We start from the raw sequence: 19,226 nt of genomic DNA, 5'->3' as shown, positions 1-19,226 counted from the left end.
GTGTATTGTGGTTGACGGAGGGTTGGGAGTGTGTATAGCCGAGAGTACAATAAACCCATATGCCTAAAGAGCAAAATTAATAGAAGCCAAGCATTTTTATTAAATCAAGGGAATGAAAAATTCAAACCTAAAGAGCACAATAAACCCATATACCTCCAATACCATGCCAATGATAGGCCATCCGATGACAACGAAAAAGAAGCCAACACCAAACGAAATTGTTCCCTGCATTCAATAGCAATAAATTATAATGAGAACAAGAGATGAACACACAATTGCGTCTGTTGATGTGCATATGTGTGAGACAAAGAGAGAGGGAGAGGATAAATCAAACCAAATGAAAAAAAGCGAAGAAATCACAAATTAAATCAAATGAAAAGATTCAGAGATTCGTTAACCAAATGAAAAGAAGCAAAGAAAGCACAAATTAAATCAACAACAAGAAGGAAAAAAAGAGCTCACTCTTTTGGTCGTTCATTTCAAAGGAAAAAACTGTTGCATTCAACACCTGGATTGGGAAGTTTCCCATTCACTTCCCAGGATTATCTTCACTGCTTTTTCCTCAATTTTGACCTAAATTTCCCCAATCATCTTATTTCTAAGAAACTTACAAATGCAATAAATTATAATGAAAACAAGAGATGAACACACAATTGCGTCTGTTGATGTGCATATGTGTGAGACAAAGAGAGAGGGAGAGGATAAATCAAACCAAATGAAAAAAAGCGAAGAAAGCACAAATTAAATCAAATGAAAAGATTCAGAGATTCGTTAACCAAATGAAAAGAAGCAAAGAAAGCACAAATTAAATCAACAACAAGAAGGAAAAAAAAGAGCTCACTCTTTCGGTCGTTCATTTCAAAGGAAAAAACTGTTGCATTCAACACCTGGATTGGGAAGTTTCCCATTCACTTCCCAGGATTATCTTCACTGCTTTTTCCTCAATTTTGACCTAAATTTCCCCAATCATCTTATTTCTAAGAAACTTACAAATGCAATAAATTATAATGAAAACAAGAGATGAACACACAATTGCGTCTGTTGATGTGCATATGTGTGAGACAAAGAGAGAGGGAGAGGATAAATCAAACCAAATGAAAAAAAGCGAAGAAAGCACAAATTAAATCAAATGAAAAGATTCAGAGATTCGTTAACCAAATGAAAAGAAGCAAAGAAAGCACAAATTAAATCAACAACAAGAAGGAAAAAAAAGAGCTCACTCTTTCGGTCGTTCATTTCAAAGGAAAAAACTGTTGCATTCAACACCTGGATTGGGAAGTTTCCCATTCACTTCCCAGGATTATCTTCACTGCTTTTTCCTCAATTTTGACCCAAATTTCCCCAATCATCTTATTTCTAATCATTTTATTTCTAAGAAACTTACAAATGCAATAAATAATTATAACTACAACCAAATTAATACAAAATATAATTACAACTACAAATTTAAATTCAAATAAACTTGGATAGGTTCATTTATACAAAGCTAGAGTAAAAAATCCATTTAGGCGAAGTCAAGGATTAATGTTGAAAATTCTACATTATGAAAGTTAAATTTAAATTATTAATTTTTAGAAGGGTAAAAGTATAATTGTCTCATCTAACAAAAAGTTCTAAAAATAAAAAACTTAAATTCATGCTCCGTCTAATAAGAGTATTATTATTATTTACTCATGTGTTAGTAAATGAGTCAAAATAAATTAATTTGATTGATAATATTTAGCCATTCTTATAACTTATCATTGATAAAGAGATAAAATTTTCTGCTTATGTAATTTTTTTGTTTATTTTGAAAAGATCTTATTTTTTTACAAAAGTTTTTACTATCTTTCTTTTTCAAGTGTAAAACCGTATTAGCTATTCTTTATTTTATACCTAACTATTGTAATGTATGTCTGCATTTTTCTCGTATTATAAAATGGTCTAAATTCTCCCATTTAGCCAAGAGAGATTAAGGCCACTATCTGTCCCAAATAATTCTAGTAGTGAGCCACATATATAGTATTTAAATTAGAGGATTCGAACTTAAGATTTTAAAATTCTCAAATTTCTAACCTTATTAATTCAATCAAAATTAAAGGATTCGAACTTAAGATTTTAAAATTCTCAAATTTCTAACCTTATTAATTCAATCAAAATTAGAGGATTCGAACTAATATAACATTATTTGTCTTATGTAACAGGCCAATTTTATTCGGCCCAGAGAAAAACAAACAAAACAGATAAATTAAAAAATAAATAAGTCCATCTTACAAGCCCAAAAATACAGGGAAAATAAAAATGAATATTATGTAATATATTCGGCTATAAAAGCCCTAACAACACATGTATCTATTTATAGACAATCAAAAAAGAGAAATCCAGAAAGAAACTACAACAGTTTTTTTTTTCCAATTAAGGTGCTAGTTTTTTTTGGGTGTGGCTAGATAAAGATTAGCATTGGGAGACGTCTAATATAACTTATAGACTATATATTTGCTCTATGCTTCTTGGTGAATGCTAGCACATTGACTGAATTATATCAATGACAATAGATGGTAAAGACACGAAATTTTGTGGAATGAGATAGTAGCTTAGCAACAAAAGCTGTTTGGGATGATGAGCTGACATTGATATTTTGTGAACTTTGCGTGAATGAAGTCAATGCTGGTAATAGACCGACAACTCATCTAAACTCAAAAGGATGGGAAAATGTCATTGCTTTTTTTCAAGCAAAAACACAAAAAAATTATGGAAAACCTCAATTGAAAAATAAGTGGGATACATTAAAAAAGGAATGGAGGTTATGGAGGGAGTTGCTTAAGGAATCTACAGGTATTGGATGGTGTCCAACTAAAAAGACGGTCGATGCTACCGAAGAATGGTGGGCTGCAAAAATACAGGTTAGTGTTCACTTTATCATTATTTTAATGCATAAAGTTTATTGAAATTAATAATTTACAATTATAAAAATCTTAGTATAACATTTAATATTTAGCATTTTATGTAGGAAAATCCTGATTTTAAAGGATTTAAGAAGAAAGGAATTGAGCCACGATTGAATGAGTTAATGTGGCAAATGTTTGGTGGCATTGTAGCCACTGGAGAGAACGCATAGGCACCTTCGTCTGGTGTTCTTCCAAGTGGGGTTCCTATGGGAGATGATGCACCTAATGAGGGATTTGGTGATTCAGATGAACATAGTAACGAGAATGAAGGTATTCCCCCTGATGAGGTACCATCAAACCCTTCTCATGAAATCCCTAATCGAAGAAAGCAAACACTTGGGGCTGTACACGGTAAGGGAAAAAAATCAAGTTCAAGTAGAAAATCATCAAGAAATACATTAACTACTCAGATTGAGAAATTGTGTGAGAGTATGGCTAGTCCAAGGAAGTCAGTGAATGAAATTATTTTTCCTCACTCTCAATATACTATTTCAAATGCAATGGATGCTTTGCGTGCTTTGGGAGATGAAATTCCAAAAAGAGATGAATTGTACTATTTTGCCAGCAAAATGTTCCAAATACCGGTGAAACGAGAAATGTTTTTGAACTTAGATCCAGATGATAGGGTTTGGTGGCTTCGACGTGAGTATGCTGAACAAAATCCAATTGCATCATTTTCATCCTTGGTAGCAACATTCTCATTTCCCTTCCAACCATACCATCAACCACCTCCACCATCAGCTCCTTAGAAATATTATTGTAATATAACTATACTACTTTTTTATATGTAAAACTAATGTATGCTACTTTTTATGTTTGGTATTTTTATGTTATGCTTTTAATCAAGTTTTTGTGTTGTATAGAATGTCACGAGATTTTAAAGGATTTATTTTCATTTGATTACTTTTTCAGGTTATGGATGAATTTAACAATATGTATAATAGTTTTGATATGAATTATGATACCTCTGAATTAAGTGAAGAAGCTCAACGAAGAATAGCCACAATTGTTACCCAAGTTGAGCACAACAATTATCATAATGAGGAAGAATATGTGTTAAGCAGTATATTGGTACACCATGAAACTTATTTCACTATGCAACCGCGTATGGATTCAAATTATACTGGTCAAATGTGGGTGGACGAAGTATTAAATGGGCACGATGATCGTTGCATGATTAGTTTTAGGATGCCAAAAAATATATTTCACAGATTGTTGCATGATTTGCAAACAAATTATGGCTTAAAGAATGGGAAAGTATCGGCGATGGAGAAGTTAGCATTATCATTGTACATTCTTGGAAATAGAGAATCAAATTCAAATGCAACAGAGCGATTTCAACGATCTGGGGAAACTGTTAGTCGAATTTTTACTGATATGTTGCATATATTTGCTCGAATGGGAATAGACACGATTAAACCCATTGAAGGTCAATTCGAGGAAGTACCGAACCATATTCGACATGATACAAGATATTGGCCTCACTTTAAGGTAAAATTTACACAATCTTTATATTTTTAAAACATAAATTATTTCTAACTTTTATCTCATTACTTGTATTTATTTCAAAGGATTGTATTGGGGCCATAGATGGAACACACATAAAAGCATGCATTTCACCTTTTTCTCAAATACCTTATATCGGACGGAAAGGTGAACCAACTCAAAATATTATGGCAGCTTGTGACTTCAACATGTGCTTTATTTTTGCATTTCCTGGTTGGGAAGGAACAGCACATGATAGTAGAATTTTTTTGCAAGCACTTAGAAAGCAAGAGTTGAAGTTTCCACACCCTCCACCAGGTCGAACTTTAATTTTTTAATTACTTTTTACATAAAAAATATTAAAATTTTTAATTTATTTTTAAACTTGATATTATGTTTTACTTTTTTTGCAGTAAAATATTATCTTGTGGATTCCGGATATCCACAAATGGCAGGTTTTCTAGGTCCATATAGGGGGGAACGATATCATTTACCTGATTTTCGTCGAGGTAATCATCAAGTATCTGGAAAAAAGAAATCTTTAATCATGCCCATTTTTCGTTACGCTCTGTGATTGAACGAACATTCGGAGTGTGGAAAAAAAATGGCCAATATTAAGAGATATTCCAAGTTATTCATTCGACAAGCAAGTTTTAATAGTTATTGCAACAATGGTTTTGCATAATTACATTCGAAGACATGCTTGGTCAAATGATGAGGATTTTCGAGAATTTGAGAATATACCGGACATGCCAGTCTCTTCAAGCCAGTTTGACAGAGGTGAATTGAGTTCTTCTAGCAGAGAAAGTGACCTTGAAATCACAATGTTAAGGGAAACCATTGCAACTAGTTTAATGAATCAATATTTGTAAACACATTTTGTATCATATCCTAATTTCTAGTAATAATGAAACTTGTTATGTCTTATGTTACTATATTTTTTTTATTAAAAATCATCCGTTTAGATACTTCAAAATTAGATCCAAGTATAATGTTATTATTTGTGAAAATAATATTTATCATTGTTATAAAAAATATTTAATTATAACTATAAAAAAATTAAAAATAATTATCATTTTATCTAATAAATAATTTAAATTAATTATATAATTCATTAAAATATTGGAAGATACATTTTAATATTTTATTAAATGAATTTGCATATTTTAATAATTTTAAAAAAGTAAAATAATTTAAATACTTCTATTATATATCAATTCTAATTTGATGTCCTTAATAGTCGTTTCTTATTTTCACATCACCGCTACAGCTGCGTTTGAATCCAAACACACACTCCACCATTGTTTCTAATCTCACCGCTACAGTACCCAATCTCACCGCTACAGTACCCAATCTCACCGCCACCGCTGTTTTTAACCTCACCGGAGGTAAACACACCGCCCATCCAAACTAGCCCTTAGTTTGGATGGGCGGTGTGTTTACCTCCGGTGAGGTTAAAAATAGTTGTGACAGTGAGATTAGTTACTGTAGCTATGAGATTGGATACTGTAGCAGTGAGATTAAAAATAATGGAGTGTGTTTGGATTCAAACGCAGCTGTAGCGGTGAGGTGAGAATAAAAAATGACTATTAAGGATATCATATTAGAATTGATATATAATAGAAGTTTTAAAATTATTTTACTTTTATAAAATTATTAAAATATGTGAATTTATAAATTAATTTAATAAAATATTAAAATGTATCTTCTAATATTTTATTATAAATATTTTAATAAATTATATAATCAATTTAAATTATTTAATAGATAAAATGATAATTATTTTTAATTTTCAGCAGCATTCTGAAAAAAAAAATAAGATTAGAAAAGAAATTAGTTTAACTTTCAAGGATAAAATGGTAAAATAATAAATAAAAGTATGGATATTTTTGTTTGTTAAAAATACCAACTGCCCCAGTGAATTTTAATTGCTGCTGAAATCTCCAGCTAATTTTTAACATATTAGCGTGATGAAAATACATTTTCACTTAACTGTTATGCTGAACCAAACAGCATAGCAGTGAGGTTGGTAGCAGTTATTTACCCCAACTGCACCTCACTGGCATTAAAAGCCAAACCAAAGGGGGCCAGTCAAGGTGTATTAAATTGTAAAATAAAAAATCTTTTTGAGTTGAAAATATGCTATATTTGGGGTTAGGGTGATTGTTCATTTAAGATCATAGGTGGAAGAAGTCATAAGTTTTGTTTTTTTGTTTTTAACAATACAAAGTTCAAAACTTTTTAGCTGGAGATGTATCAAATTGAGATTGTTTGTAAATTTTGAGGGTTAATTTTTAAAATTATGACTAAAGTGATATAATATGTGAAAGCTGAGATGGTAAATTTGTTGTTATACTGATTTTTTAACTGTCACACTACCCTCTCGCCGTTATTTTTAAACATACATTTATGTTCTAAATATGCTATGTGTGATAGGATTTCTAGTTTATATTATTTTTTATAGATATATTTATTTGTTACATAATTTTATTTTTTAAATAATTTAATATTTAATTGATTGAATCTTAGTCCAGTTGGCATCGACATTGTTGCCAGTACAAGAGGATGTGGGTTTAAGTGCGCTGAAGTGCATTATCCTCTTATTTAAAGTTGAGGGGTTATGGGTAGTTTTAGGCATAAGGATAAAGATTAGAAATCGCAATGATACACTCATAAGGAAAAAAGTAAATAAAAATTTAATAACAATTTAAAATTTAAATTGGTTTTTAAAAAAAAAGTTGTATTATTTTTATTTTTATTTTTATTGTTTTTGGTGAAAAAAAAACATAACTAAAGTAATTACAAAAACAAGACTATCCACTCCAACAAGGAAGTCTCAAACAAAAGTAAATTATATGTTCAATATTTGACCAAATTGACCAAACGATCAATTTCTTTATTTTCCTCTCTAGAAATTGACCGAACATACATTTGATGTATCCTCTTGATCAAGGCAGAATTGGACCCTTATGAAGAATTCACCTGGATAGCTATGACTGCCTCAAGACAGTTAGATTAAATAAGCACCTTGTCATATCCTTGTTCAATAAGAAGACTCAGTCCGTCTAAAATACCTCACAACTTCACATCAAAAACAGGACAATTACCCATAAATCTATTATAACCAAGAATCTACGCTTCATCTTAACCACAGACAATTTCCCTTACCGCTGCCAACTCAACTTTTTTCTGAATAGATCCATCTGTACTCAAACATTCTCAATCGTTAGCTAGTTTAATCTATTCTCAAACATGATGACAAGTGCATTTAATAACCTATTAGTGTAAAGTTTGGAGTGTAAAGGCTTGCTACATTTTACCCTTTTGTAAGCTAAAAGCTTACAACTTGATGGTCATCAACACTCTAAGATTAGCCAATGTTTTCAGATAGATTGGTCCGAAATATGGGCTTAGAATTTTGCCTAGGCCCGGCCCGGAAAAATCATAAGCCCGGCCCTGGCCCGGCCCGTTTTTTAAATAAATACCAAAAATTTATTTTAAAAATTAAAATAAAAATTTTAAAAAGTATTTTAAAATTAAAAAAATAAAAAATATTTATTATTCGGGCCGGGCCGAGCCCGGGCCAAAAAAGTGGTGCCCGAGGCCCGACTCGTTTTTTAATTGGGCCTCTTTTTTTTTTTGCCCAAGCCCATATTTCGGGCCTATATTTTTACCCAAACCCTCTCATATTTCGGGCGGACCGTCGGGCCGGGCCGGGCCTCCCGGCCCATGAACACCTCTAGTGTGGAGGGTTAAAATAAAATTAAAATTAAAAAAATATTAAAAAATTAAAAATTTAGCTTATTGAATCAATTTAGGTCAGTTCAATCACTTAGTACGTACTAGTTCACAAATTAATCAATTTTATACCTTTCATTAGACTAATACCTTAATTAATTTCTGATTCAGTCTAATCCGATTTAGAATACACTATTTGATTCACAGTAATAAAATATTTTTCAATAGAAATAGAATAGAATAAAATTTACAAAAATAATAAAAATACCAAATCAAAGAGTGTAATATAAATAGAAAAAAGAGAGGGTGAGACACCATTGCAGCTTTGCCTTTTGAAAAAGAGATCTTTTATTAGTTCACTGAAATTGAATCCGCTGGGTTGGCTATGACTTGATTAGATGGGAAAGATCGATGAACGTGAATAAAGGTTACACACTTCAACCAAATATTTGGTTCGTTGTGAGTAAGACTTAAGCGTGAATAATGGTATGATACTCAACCTATGTTATTTGGATAGGTGGTATGTTTATCTGTAATTAGTGTAAAAATAACGGTATAATAAGGTTAAATATTATAACAATATTATAGTATTGGTCAGCGTCACCCATAATCCACTTGGATATAAAATATATACTATTATTATGAGAGGAGTAAAATCGCCATCCTTTTACCATTTTGGATTCTGTTTAATAATTTGTACGAAATTTTTTTTTTAATAATTTAATGTTATATTAATAATTTTATCTTAAATTTTAGAATTTTTATTTGAATTTAATCTTTTTAAAGATGAAAATATTGAAATTCAAATGAAAATATTAATATAATATGAAATTATTGAAAAAGAGATACTTTGGTGGATATAATGGGTTGGGTGAGTTTTACTTTCACTGCATTTCTTTGGGGTGTTGGATTAGTGACTCTTTTCGTCGTGAGCCAGAATTAATTCCCTGCAACTCCACAATAGCATTCACGGTGGAACAACTTGAAGAATATGAGAGGGAGAAAACAAAGAGATTCTTAACCATTATAAAGATTATTAGGGCTACAATGATTCCATTTTTGTGACTACAAAAATGAACAACAACAAAAAACCTTAAAAGAACATGGAATTCATTCAAGAACATTAAAAAATAAACACATCCCTTAAACAACACTAAAAGTCCCCCCCCCAAGAAAAAAAACCCTGAAAACCCAGTTGCTTTAAACGACATCTTCCTCCCGGTGTGTTTCAATGACGACATCACTTGTTGGGAGAGCAACGCAAGTGAGAACAAAGCCTTCACCCATTTGTTCATCACTAAGGAAGCTATTTTCAGACTGGTCCACACTGCCTTCTTTGACTCTCCCAGCACATGAAGAGCAAGCACCAGCCCTGCACGAGTACGGAAGATCAATCCCGTTCTCCTCCGCCGCGTCCAGGATCTTCAAGTCATCTGGGCACTCAAACTCTTGAGGTCCTTCCGGAGTGAGCAGCGTTACTTTGTATACTGCCATTGTAAGACGCCCACCTCTTTGGGGTTTTAGCCCGAAAAGAGCCTGCTTAAAGTTTGGGAGGGAGGATAGGCTCCTCACTGGCTGGCGGCGGACGAATGAGGTGCTGCTGACCGTGGAAGTGGAGAGGACGGCGGTGGAAGCCATTTTCAGTTTTCAGAAAAAAGACTGCCTGTGTATTGTTATGGCAGGCCAAAGGGGGTATAGGAGTTGAGCTGTGTTTATAAAAACAACGAGAGGATGTAGTTTGTATGGAGACTTATCTTCCACGTGGCGTAATATTTTGTGGCTTTCATTATCTTTTTATCATTACCATCAATTTAATGGTGCTTAACCCTATGGCATTTTATTCAAGAGAAAGAGAAGGAAAACAATAAGGTATAATTATGGATTTAGTCCAACTGTATTGATAATTCCCATGAGTTATTGTTTTAGTTTAGAGTATTTAAAGATTTTAAAGAAAGTAATGGTAAAACTGTTGAATTATGAAACCCAACACCAACAACCCCTCTTATAGAGCAAAAGTGATTTGGGAAGTTTCACAACACGCGTCCTAATGTATAGTAACACATTATCAAGTAAGTCATACCTTGAACCAATAAAAGAGTGATACATGACCTCATTCAATAACGACCACTTCTCACATCATTTAAGTCAACTATAAATTTGTCTAAAACTAAATTCCCATCGAATCACTATTTATTTCAAGTTTCAAATATTTTCAATCTTCTTAAATATACTCAAAATACTTTTTAAATCCAGATACCTACACTCTAGAAATCCTTACTATCTTGAATGACAAGTCATAAAAACCCAATGTCTTAAGGAATGTCACTTTATAATCTCGCTTCAATCGGTGGAAAGACAATAATTATGCCTATACTTTACGAGCTCATGCCTCATTGGTCAATATTTTTTTGCCAAGATAACTTTGTGGGCTAAGAAACCTACTAATCTGAACCATCGAAGCCACTTGACATAGATAAAGTGTTTACCACCACATATATTCAATTCCTATTCCTAGACATCGGCAGTTCGTATTGAAAGCCTATCTAGGACAACCTACTATAGCAAAATACCTATAGGCCAACTAGCTTGTATGAAGTCCGAGACCAATGCGTGGACAACACATGGCACCTCGAACTGTCAGAGAGGACCTCCTTTTAAAGACTCATGGGAACCAAAAAAAAAAAAGAAGACGAAGACATTAATCATCTCCAAAGAAGCCTCATCTCTTTTTTATTCCCCAATCTTCTTCTAACCAATATTATTTAAATCGATCGGTTGAACCAATTAAATTAAGAATTGACTTAAATACCGATTCAAAGAGTGACTTTTAAACTAATTACCCAAAAACCGATACGAACTGGTTCAATTGGTTAAAAAACTGATAGAACCAATAATTGAACCGAATAAATTAAGTTTTTTTAATTTTTAATATTTTTTAATCAAACCAAAAATTTATTCAATTCAACCTGATTCAAACGCTCATATTCTGATTACTCTCGCTTCTCTAGCTTTCCTACAACTCTTTAGCTTCTAAGTCAACCATCTTAAATCACCACACCTCCAGGTATATACATCAAATACATTTAAAAGAAAACCCACTTTAAGAACAATTCCTTTTCTGTTGAAAAAGTATGCCAGACGGTTAAACTTGATGAATCTAATTAACTAAATAAAATAGCGATACAAAATTTAGATTAGAGTTAGAAAAAGAAATTAGTCTAAAAAACCAAAACCATACAATAAAAAAGACAATTTCTTTTTGAGCAAGGAAAAATAACGAAGCAAATATTACAGATTTGGAAACCAAAAAAAAAAAAAAGTTAAATAATTATGCCAACCACAGCTTTCATATCATAACATCCATATTTCGTTAACATTGCATCGGAAAAGATTTTACTAACTCCTTTGCTATTACAGTACAGGCCATGTAATTATTTTCGCTATTTAATGCCGTTTTCACTCAGTCTACCTAGTATACAGAACCCTTCTGATTCCTCTATATTAGTCCTGGAAAAATATAAGAAACATTTTCCAAGAAAAGAAACACCATTCATTTACTGAATTACTTTAAAAGGTTCCTTTATCCCAGGGGGAAAAAAAGTAATATTCCAAATCCAAATGGAATTTAAGTATCAGTTCCTACACAGACGACAACATCTATAAGCAGAGGGGTCAAGGACACATCTATAACAAGTAAAAATGACACAAGTCTTATACTTTAGCTAGTTTCTGAATTATAAAACAATATCTGAAATCTAACAAACCAGGGCTTCAAGTTACAGCCAGAGGAATAAAATAATAATAATAATTATAACAGAAGCAAAACAAAATCTCAGGGCTTTCCCTGTTCCATGGTACCAAGAATACATGTTACCGTCAAACGCCGTGATTTAATATATAGGCTTCGTTGGGTTCCCCTGTACCTGATCAGGAGCTTCCTCTCAGCACTTATTGCCTCGATAACTAGAATTCTCGCAGAAGTGCTGATGGTTCTACTTTCCGACAGCAATGTTCTAGTCACACTTAATGTTTCTATAGATCCTCCGTACGAATAAATTGGAACCAAGATAACCTACAGCTCCTGAATACAGAAATGGAAATAATTAGAATACTGGACATGAAGTAGGGAATCAGAGGATGCCACGAACTCTTAACACTATCTGGCAAAATATGAAGGGTGCTAAACAGCAACACAGAAAATAAACAAGACAAAACCACTGCTCGAACTAATAAAAAGAGAGAGAGAGAGAGAGAGAGAAATGCTCAATGTCTTGCAAAATCCTGTATGATCTACAGACATTTTAATACATCAATCGCAAAAATTGTCCAAAATTTCGACCAAGGAAAACAATCCAGAAATTTTTGAGCAAGATTTCAAGCTTTCAAGCAGACAGAAACATAGAAGATTAAGGATAAACTCATTTCCACGGAATATGTCATGCGTGAAAAGGGTGGACAGCCTTATTTATAAATATGATGGATTATTTTATATATATTTCAAAACTCACCGCAGAGAATTCCCAAGCCAAGACAAAACATCAAAGTGTATCCGAAGTAGAAGCTGGTTTGAAAGAAGCCTGACATCTTGGTTTTAACGTGGTAATAGTATACGGAGTACAAATACACATAGACAGCTGTGGAGGCAGCAGAGAAGAACGATGTCCACTGCCAGTGATAATTCTCAGCATTTAGCAAGAAATATGTCCCCACAATTGTCACACAAACAGTTACAATGATGAGAATCAGGAAGACCAGCAGCATAAAGCCATATACATAATAAACCTGCAAAACACATAATATATCCAAATAACTTATGACTCGCAAAATGAGGTAAATTATCAACCAAAAACATTAGGTAAAAAGAACTGCAAATGTGATTTTTGTCCCTCGTCAAATGATTAAAACCTAGGAAAAAGAACTTCACCTTGTAATTCCAGAAGGATGTGAAGATAAAATACATTTCAATGAATATGCTGCCAAATGGCAGAAGTCCTCCCATCAAAGACACCACAGAGGGGGTCAAATACCATTTCTTCTCCGGAATTGGGCGAGGAATGGTCTTCACACGGCAAGGATTATTTGGAGCACCACTCCAGTTTCTTCCAACAACTGTACCAAGAAGGGCCAGGGGGAATGAAATGAAAGCCCAAATTACGAAAACAACCACCATTGTTCCAAAAGGAATAGCTGCTAGAGATCCATAGAAAATAGCGACTGTATTCAAGATGAAACCAATGCCAAAGCACATAAATGGGAACAGACACGCTGTAAGGATCATTGACTTTATCCAACTTTTACCTGAAAAAAGAAACAAAAGCAACCTTTTAAATTGAAAGAACCGCAAGTAGAGAGAACATATGCAGGTGAAAATCATTAAGGGACAAAGCACATACCCCCATTCCGTGAGTACATGCCACCACTCACATAACCAGAAATGAATGATGTAAAAGCATAACACAGTATAAAAGTAGTGACAATTGCTCCTCTCCTGAACAAACATAATCAGTTTACAGGATTACCAATAGTCAAAAGGCTGAACGATGAAATGGGAAAACCAAACAGCAAAGAGATTCATACTCTGAATTAAAAATGGCAAGATAAAACACCATGGTCAAAATTTACTATGCTACAAAAAAGAAGGCTCGTAAACAAAGGTGATCCCATCGAGAGCTCCATGCATTTATGCTTGACTTTATATATGCATAAAAGTGGTATCCAAGAGAGGCAGAGGAATAAATATGTACATTCAACTGTTAACAACGGTCACGAATTGTCAGTTCATACTAGCCACATACCCGACATACAACGTTCCCACAATTGCCAATAAGATGACAAGGAGAACAAGCAATGCTAGCTGAGCTCCTGTGCCAACAACGGCAGAAAGCAGAACCAAATTGTAAGGAGGCCGGAAAACATCACCATGGACAAGTTTCCAACCAGACTCCTCACTCACATCCCTTTCCTGAAAACATAGGTAAAATAGAAAGGAGAACATGAATAACCAGATAACAGAACTTTGCTTGTATAAGAGGAAAAAAGAAAGGGTCCAGGTATTATCACCAAAGTTTCCAGATCATCATCTTCCCGAGCATACTTCGCATAGTCATTTCTCAGAGTTCGCATCAAAATCATGGACACCAGACCAGTGAGGAAGATAACCATCATGAATGAATTGAAGACAGAGAACCAGTGGATCTGCATATTGCGGTATGTTTTTAAAGCTCTCATAAAATTTACAAGAAAACAGAATAACCCAATGCAAGACGTGTAAACACAATTTTGTTGCAAAAAAGAACAAAAGTCAAATGAAGAGAACGATCACCAATAACAGTGCTTACTTGGTGCTCAAAGAAAGGATAGTCTAAATAGACATCAAAGCGACGAGCAAAAGTGACATTAGTTGGAATCCATTTGATAGAGTAAGTCAGGTCAAATATTCTCCCTGCTTCCAGTGGTTTTGGACTCTCCTGAGTGAGATTGACATGAATAATCTGCAAGATTGAACTATGATCAATATCAGCAGCAGATACCAAAACATGGAACTGAATTATACATATGTCTAGAATCACAAACCTGATCCTTATTGTATTTAATAATAATATTCTTATGTGTGTAGAGGACATGCTTGCCATTATCACTGTTCCTATCAGGATGCAGCTCACCAACAAAGCCTAAAAAGTTAACATTAAACTCTTCAGTAACAGGCTATAAAAGGATTAGTAAACTAAAGAAAAGAAACTGAAAGTGGATTAGTGCTTACCCCATAAAGGCAGGTCATCTGAACTTTCAGCATTGCGAAGCGCAGAAACATGGCATGAAAAAAAAGGCAAGGAAGATAGAGTAAGTGCTCGAACAAATAACCCATATCGACAAAAGTATCCCTTAAACTCGGCAAGTAGACATGTCATACCAAGAGAAAGCACCCGTGCATCCTCACTTTTCAGATCCACTTAAATGATTTAAAATGTAGATCTAGCTTGCATTATGCAACAATCCATAACCATGCAACCAATAAAGGTCCATAAGATTTTTGTAGTGCAGATAAGAAACCTTTTGTTTCTTTGCATTAAGCAAAAAAGAAAACATAAGAGTTTGATGACTGATGGCAATAGAAATATTTATTTAAAATAGATCAGGAGGAGGAAAAACCTTGTATACAATTTTACCAAACACAAGTCTGCATAAAAATCATTTTCATCTATTACAGGTGTCAATGCATGTAATATGGCTGTAACTTATCCACACCCAACATCCATGTCTCCATAAATTTCCTTGAAATTCCCAACACGCATGGAACATTTTATTTTCATAATGGTGTGTTCTAGGGAAGGGATACATGGCATCAGATTTTTCACTGCCCACCAAAACTCACACCCCCAAACAGAACAACACCCTCCGAAAGCTTTAAAATCCAGCGATTTTCAGTACTCATCTGAGCTGTCAAGTATCAATATCTTTCTAACTCTATTTGTGCACAGTTACAACTTTTGTATAAAATAATGAAAAGCTAAACATACCCATGAAGAATTCAAACCAATAACTGTTCTCAGTTGCATCCTTGAACTCCCTGACCTTTGCTTCATCAAGTTCAAGTTGGCAAATGGTACTTTTTTCCACATTCTCTGATGAAGAGCAAAACAAAAGGAGCAGAAGGAAAAATAAAAAGTCAAACACATGCAGAAAAGTTATGAAAGAAATTACAGCAACCAAATTAAGTGTTGAACAAAGAAAAAGAAGCGTACTTTGGAACTTTATATCAATTTGGCTATCAATCAGTTCATTTCCACCAAGGACCTCACCAAGACCACCCCATTTGTGAGCCGGATTGGTGCCCGGATGACAAAAAGGAAGGCTGTAATAGTTATACGTTTCTTGTGGATTGTTGTATGGACCAACTTTATTTACCCATAGAGTAACAGGATCATCAGGTTGATACTGCAAGGAATACCAAGAGGAGAATTGGTAAAATTTACACAGAACTTTCGAAGTAGAGAACCGCAACATAAAAATATTACAGAAATCTAACAGCATACAACAACAAGCATATCTAAATATCAACCACACTTCGGGTTAAAGATAATAATCGTAAGTTTTTATACAGAACTGTTATTTGAACACAAGGAAATGAACAGGACAGGATGATGTAAAATTGATCTCAAGGATTGGCATTCAGCATGATACTTCGAGAAATTCTGTGAAGCCTGCACCCCAACAACTCAAATCCATGAATTAAAATACTCAGCTCACCAGTCACCAACTGTAAAATATATGAATGAAAATGAGTCGGGGAGGCTATTTCCCTGGTAACTGATTTCCATCTGATAATTCAATTCAACATGGGATAACTAACAAGCTTTGTCTGCAAAGAGCATCTGAACCAAGCCAAAATGCTTAGACTGATAATTCAGGAACAGACAACAGATCAAATTCCTTGGTCAAAGTCCTGAATGTTTATTGATTCAATATCATTTATAAGAAGTCGCATAAACAAATTTCCAACCTACTCTCCCAGTGTATTCAAGGAAAGCATGACCTTATGCCTAGTAAAGGACAAAAGGCTTAAAACATTGATAATATTCTTCCTCACTATTCCAGCTGAGACATTTCTCTGGCTATTATAAAAGGTAACTAAGACAGCTCAATATAATAGGATATTAACCATGCAAATGCAAAGACATCCAAGAGTTCCCGCGAGTATTCTGCAATGAACCCGTCTAACACTTTCAAGCAGATCCAATCAAACAAACTGGATCCAGATGAAAACCAATTAAAAAAATTAATAATAAATCCAACAAACAAGAAGCTGGAAAACGCTAAGAACTATATATTTAAACATGAAGGAATCCATGCCAACTTCACTACAATCTGATTTACCTCAACCGTAGCTTACTGCCTAACCTCAACGTGAAAATGATACAATTCAAGCGTGCATAAACAATCTTTACCGAACATGTTTCGAACATTTCATACATAAATTTACATTACGAAACCGTACATCAGAGATCCCCTCATAATAGCAACACAGTAACAACAATTTCTGTATAACAAATGCCACAAATAACACGTAAGTCATAAATTTCTACAAGTCAATGGCAATCCTTAAATCTAACAACAAAAAACTGCCCAGATCTGAGTCAAATTAAAATAATAAAATTACACGATAATTTTTTTTAAAAGGAATTAAAATGTCACTGTTAGGGTTAAAAGTAGAGGGTAAGAGGAGAATAGAATGATTACCTTGTGATCTGACTCAGAAGCCAAAACCGGAGAAAAGAATATGAAAACGACAACGAAAAGAGATAAGGTTGATCGGACAGTGGAGAATACGGAAGATGACATGACGGTGCTCGGATCTGAAGCTAAACCGGAGGTCGATTCAAAACACTACACTGCTGCTGAGTTCTCTTCCCCTTTTATAATTCGAACTATAAATTTGGGAGAGAATTTTTTCCTTTTTTGTTTTAAATTACATGAACCAGCTCTCTTGTTTTCTCGTCTTCTTTCTAAGATTGGTGACCTTCGGGTAACGCGCTCTTTTCTAATGATTTTTTTTTTGGATGAAATTTAAGTGACGTTCTAAGATAATAATGATTTTGATCCCTTGTTAATAAGGGTTAATATACAATTTGGAACCTAAACTTGACTTTAATATTCATTTTGGTAACTGAAAATTTTAGTTCTAATTTGATACCTAAATTTGATTTCACTGTTCAATTTAGTACCCATGCCAAACACCATCATGTTTCCTAATGAATGTTTGACACATGTGCTCTAGTAAAAAAGACATATGTACTTAATTGAGATAAAAAAAATTGCTCAAGTGCCAAATTCAATATTAAAGTTAAACTTGGGTACTTAATTAAGACAAAAAGGTTCAAGTATCAAATTGAAAATTTTCAGTTACCAAAGTGAACATTGAAGCCAAAATCAGGTGCTAAATTACGATAAAGAAATCTTAAGTACAAAATTGAATATTAAAACCAAATTCAGATACCAATTTATCTAATAAACCTATTTTTTATTAACATTGACTTGTCTGAGAATTAATGGTGAAGATCTCCTTGTGATATGCAGGTTTAAAGGATCTGGTCTTCGGCCCATAGATTTCCTTGCTAACTCTAAACTTCTACACGGCCCATCTTGCTTTACGTAATGTTTTAAGTAATTCAAGTTAAGTCAAATAAATAATTCGAATTAAATAATTTAATAATTAATTATAATGTAGTTTCAATTCGATTCATTAAAATTTCAAATCAAGTTTAATTAATGAAATAAGTCTTATCAATTTAATTAACTCAAGTCTTTTTTTACTTTATTAAATGTTCATACCTATTTTGTTAGCAGACCTGTTCGTGAATCGAGTTATCTATTCAAGCCTCAAGGCTTATTCGAAATTTGGGAGGGTTTAAACAAAAATATTATATTTGAATAATGGGTTTAGGCAAAAAAAATAGACTCATTTAAAATATAGGTTGGGTCGGGCTCAAGCCTTAAAGCCCGATCTGACCTAACCTGTTTTTAAGTTTATAATATTTTATATTATATTATTTTTTTATATATTATGTAATTTATAACACATTAAAAAAATAAAACCTATACTAAATGTATAATATTACTCTAATATAAACATTAAAATAATGTTAAGATGATTATATAAAAAAATCAATAAATAAAAAAATATAAAAATATTAAATTAAAATAATATAAATAATTTTTTAAAAATTAAAAAAAATTAATATGGGCACGCCTAAAATAGGCTTGAGTTAGTCATTTACAAATAAGGACTAGCTTGTGCAAAATTTTAGACCGATATTTCAGGTTGGGCCAAACTTGAACAAATATAAAATATGATAATATTATATTTAAACCCAACCCGGACCATGAACACTTCTTATAAGTGACTTTTTTATAATTGACTTCAAGTTGATTATCAACTACCTCCTCTTGAACAAAGTGCAAGTCTAAGTCCACATGCTTGGTATTAGTGTGGCAAAACAGGGTTAACAGCCATTGCGACTGTGCTAGTATTGTCACACCATAGTTTTGAAACACCTTTCAACTCCACACCAAAATCAG

The 19,226-nt window shown here is 33.2% G+C and overlaps 3 protein-coding genes across 3 annotated transcripts; 1 reads left to right on the top strand and 2 right to left on the bottom strand.

Moving 5' to 3' along the window:
* The first annotated feature begins 2,820 nt into the window (after window positions 1-2,820).
* On the top strand, window positions 2,821-3,744 carry LOC121225617 (uncharacterized). The gene is made up of 2 exons (XM_041109999.1): window positions 2,821-2,882; window positions 2,990-3,744. The coding sequence occupies exon 2, from the start codon at window positions 3,134-3,136 to the stop codon at window positions 3,674-3,676; it is 543 nt and encodes a 180-aa protein (XP_040965933.1). The 5' UTR covers window positions 2,821-2,882; window positions 2,990-3,133; the 3' UTR covers window positions 3,677-3,744.
* Window positions 3,745-9,142: 5,398 nt separating this feature from the next.
* LOC107894242 (ferredoxin, leaf L-A) lies at window positions 9,143-10,121 on the bottom strand. The gene has a single exon (XM_016819504.2). It carries the CDS (start codon window positions 9,786-9,788, stop codon window positions 9,351-9,353), a length of 438 nt encoding a protein of 145 aa, XP_016674993.2. The 5' UTR covers window positions 9,789-10,121; the 3' UTR covers window positions 9,143-9,350.
* A 1,556-nt stretch (window positions 10,122-11,677) lies between these two features.
* Window positions 11,678-17,712, bottom strand: LOC107894241 (transmembrane 9 superfamily member 1). The gene is made up of 12 exons (XM_016819503.2): window positions 17,388-17,712; window positions 15,893-16,085; window positions 15,668-15,772; window positions 14,911-14,928; window positions 14,724-14,821; window positions 14,489-14,641; window positions 14,211-14,345; window positions 13,946-14,112; window positions 13,544-13,638; window positions 13,075-13,448; window positions 12,659-12,932; window positions 11,678-12,231 (listed from the first exon to the last, which is right to left on the bottom strand). Exons 1-12 carry the CDS (start codon window positions 17,487-17,489, stop codon window positions 12,164-12,166), a joined length of 1,782 nt encoding a protein of 593 aa, XP_016674992.2. The 5' UTR covers window positions 17,490-17,712; the 3' UTR covers window positions 11,678-12,163.
* Between the last annotated feature and the right edge of the window lie 1,514 nt (window positions 17,713-19,226).

Source organism: Gossypium hirsutum, chromosome D13, assembly GCF_007990345.1.
Source record: "Gossypium hirsutum isolate 1008001.06 chromosome D13, Gossypium_hirsutum_v2.1, whole genome shotgun sequence".
Classification (NCBI taxonomy): Eukaryota; Viridiplantae; Streptophyta; class Magnoliopsida; order Malvales; family Malvaceae; genus Gossypium; species Gossypium hirsutum.
Note: the sequence above shows the minus strand (reverse complement) of the source record. Positions and strands in the feature narration are given on the sequence as shown.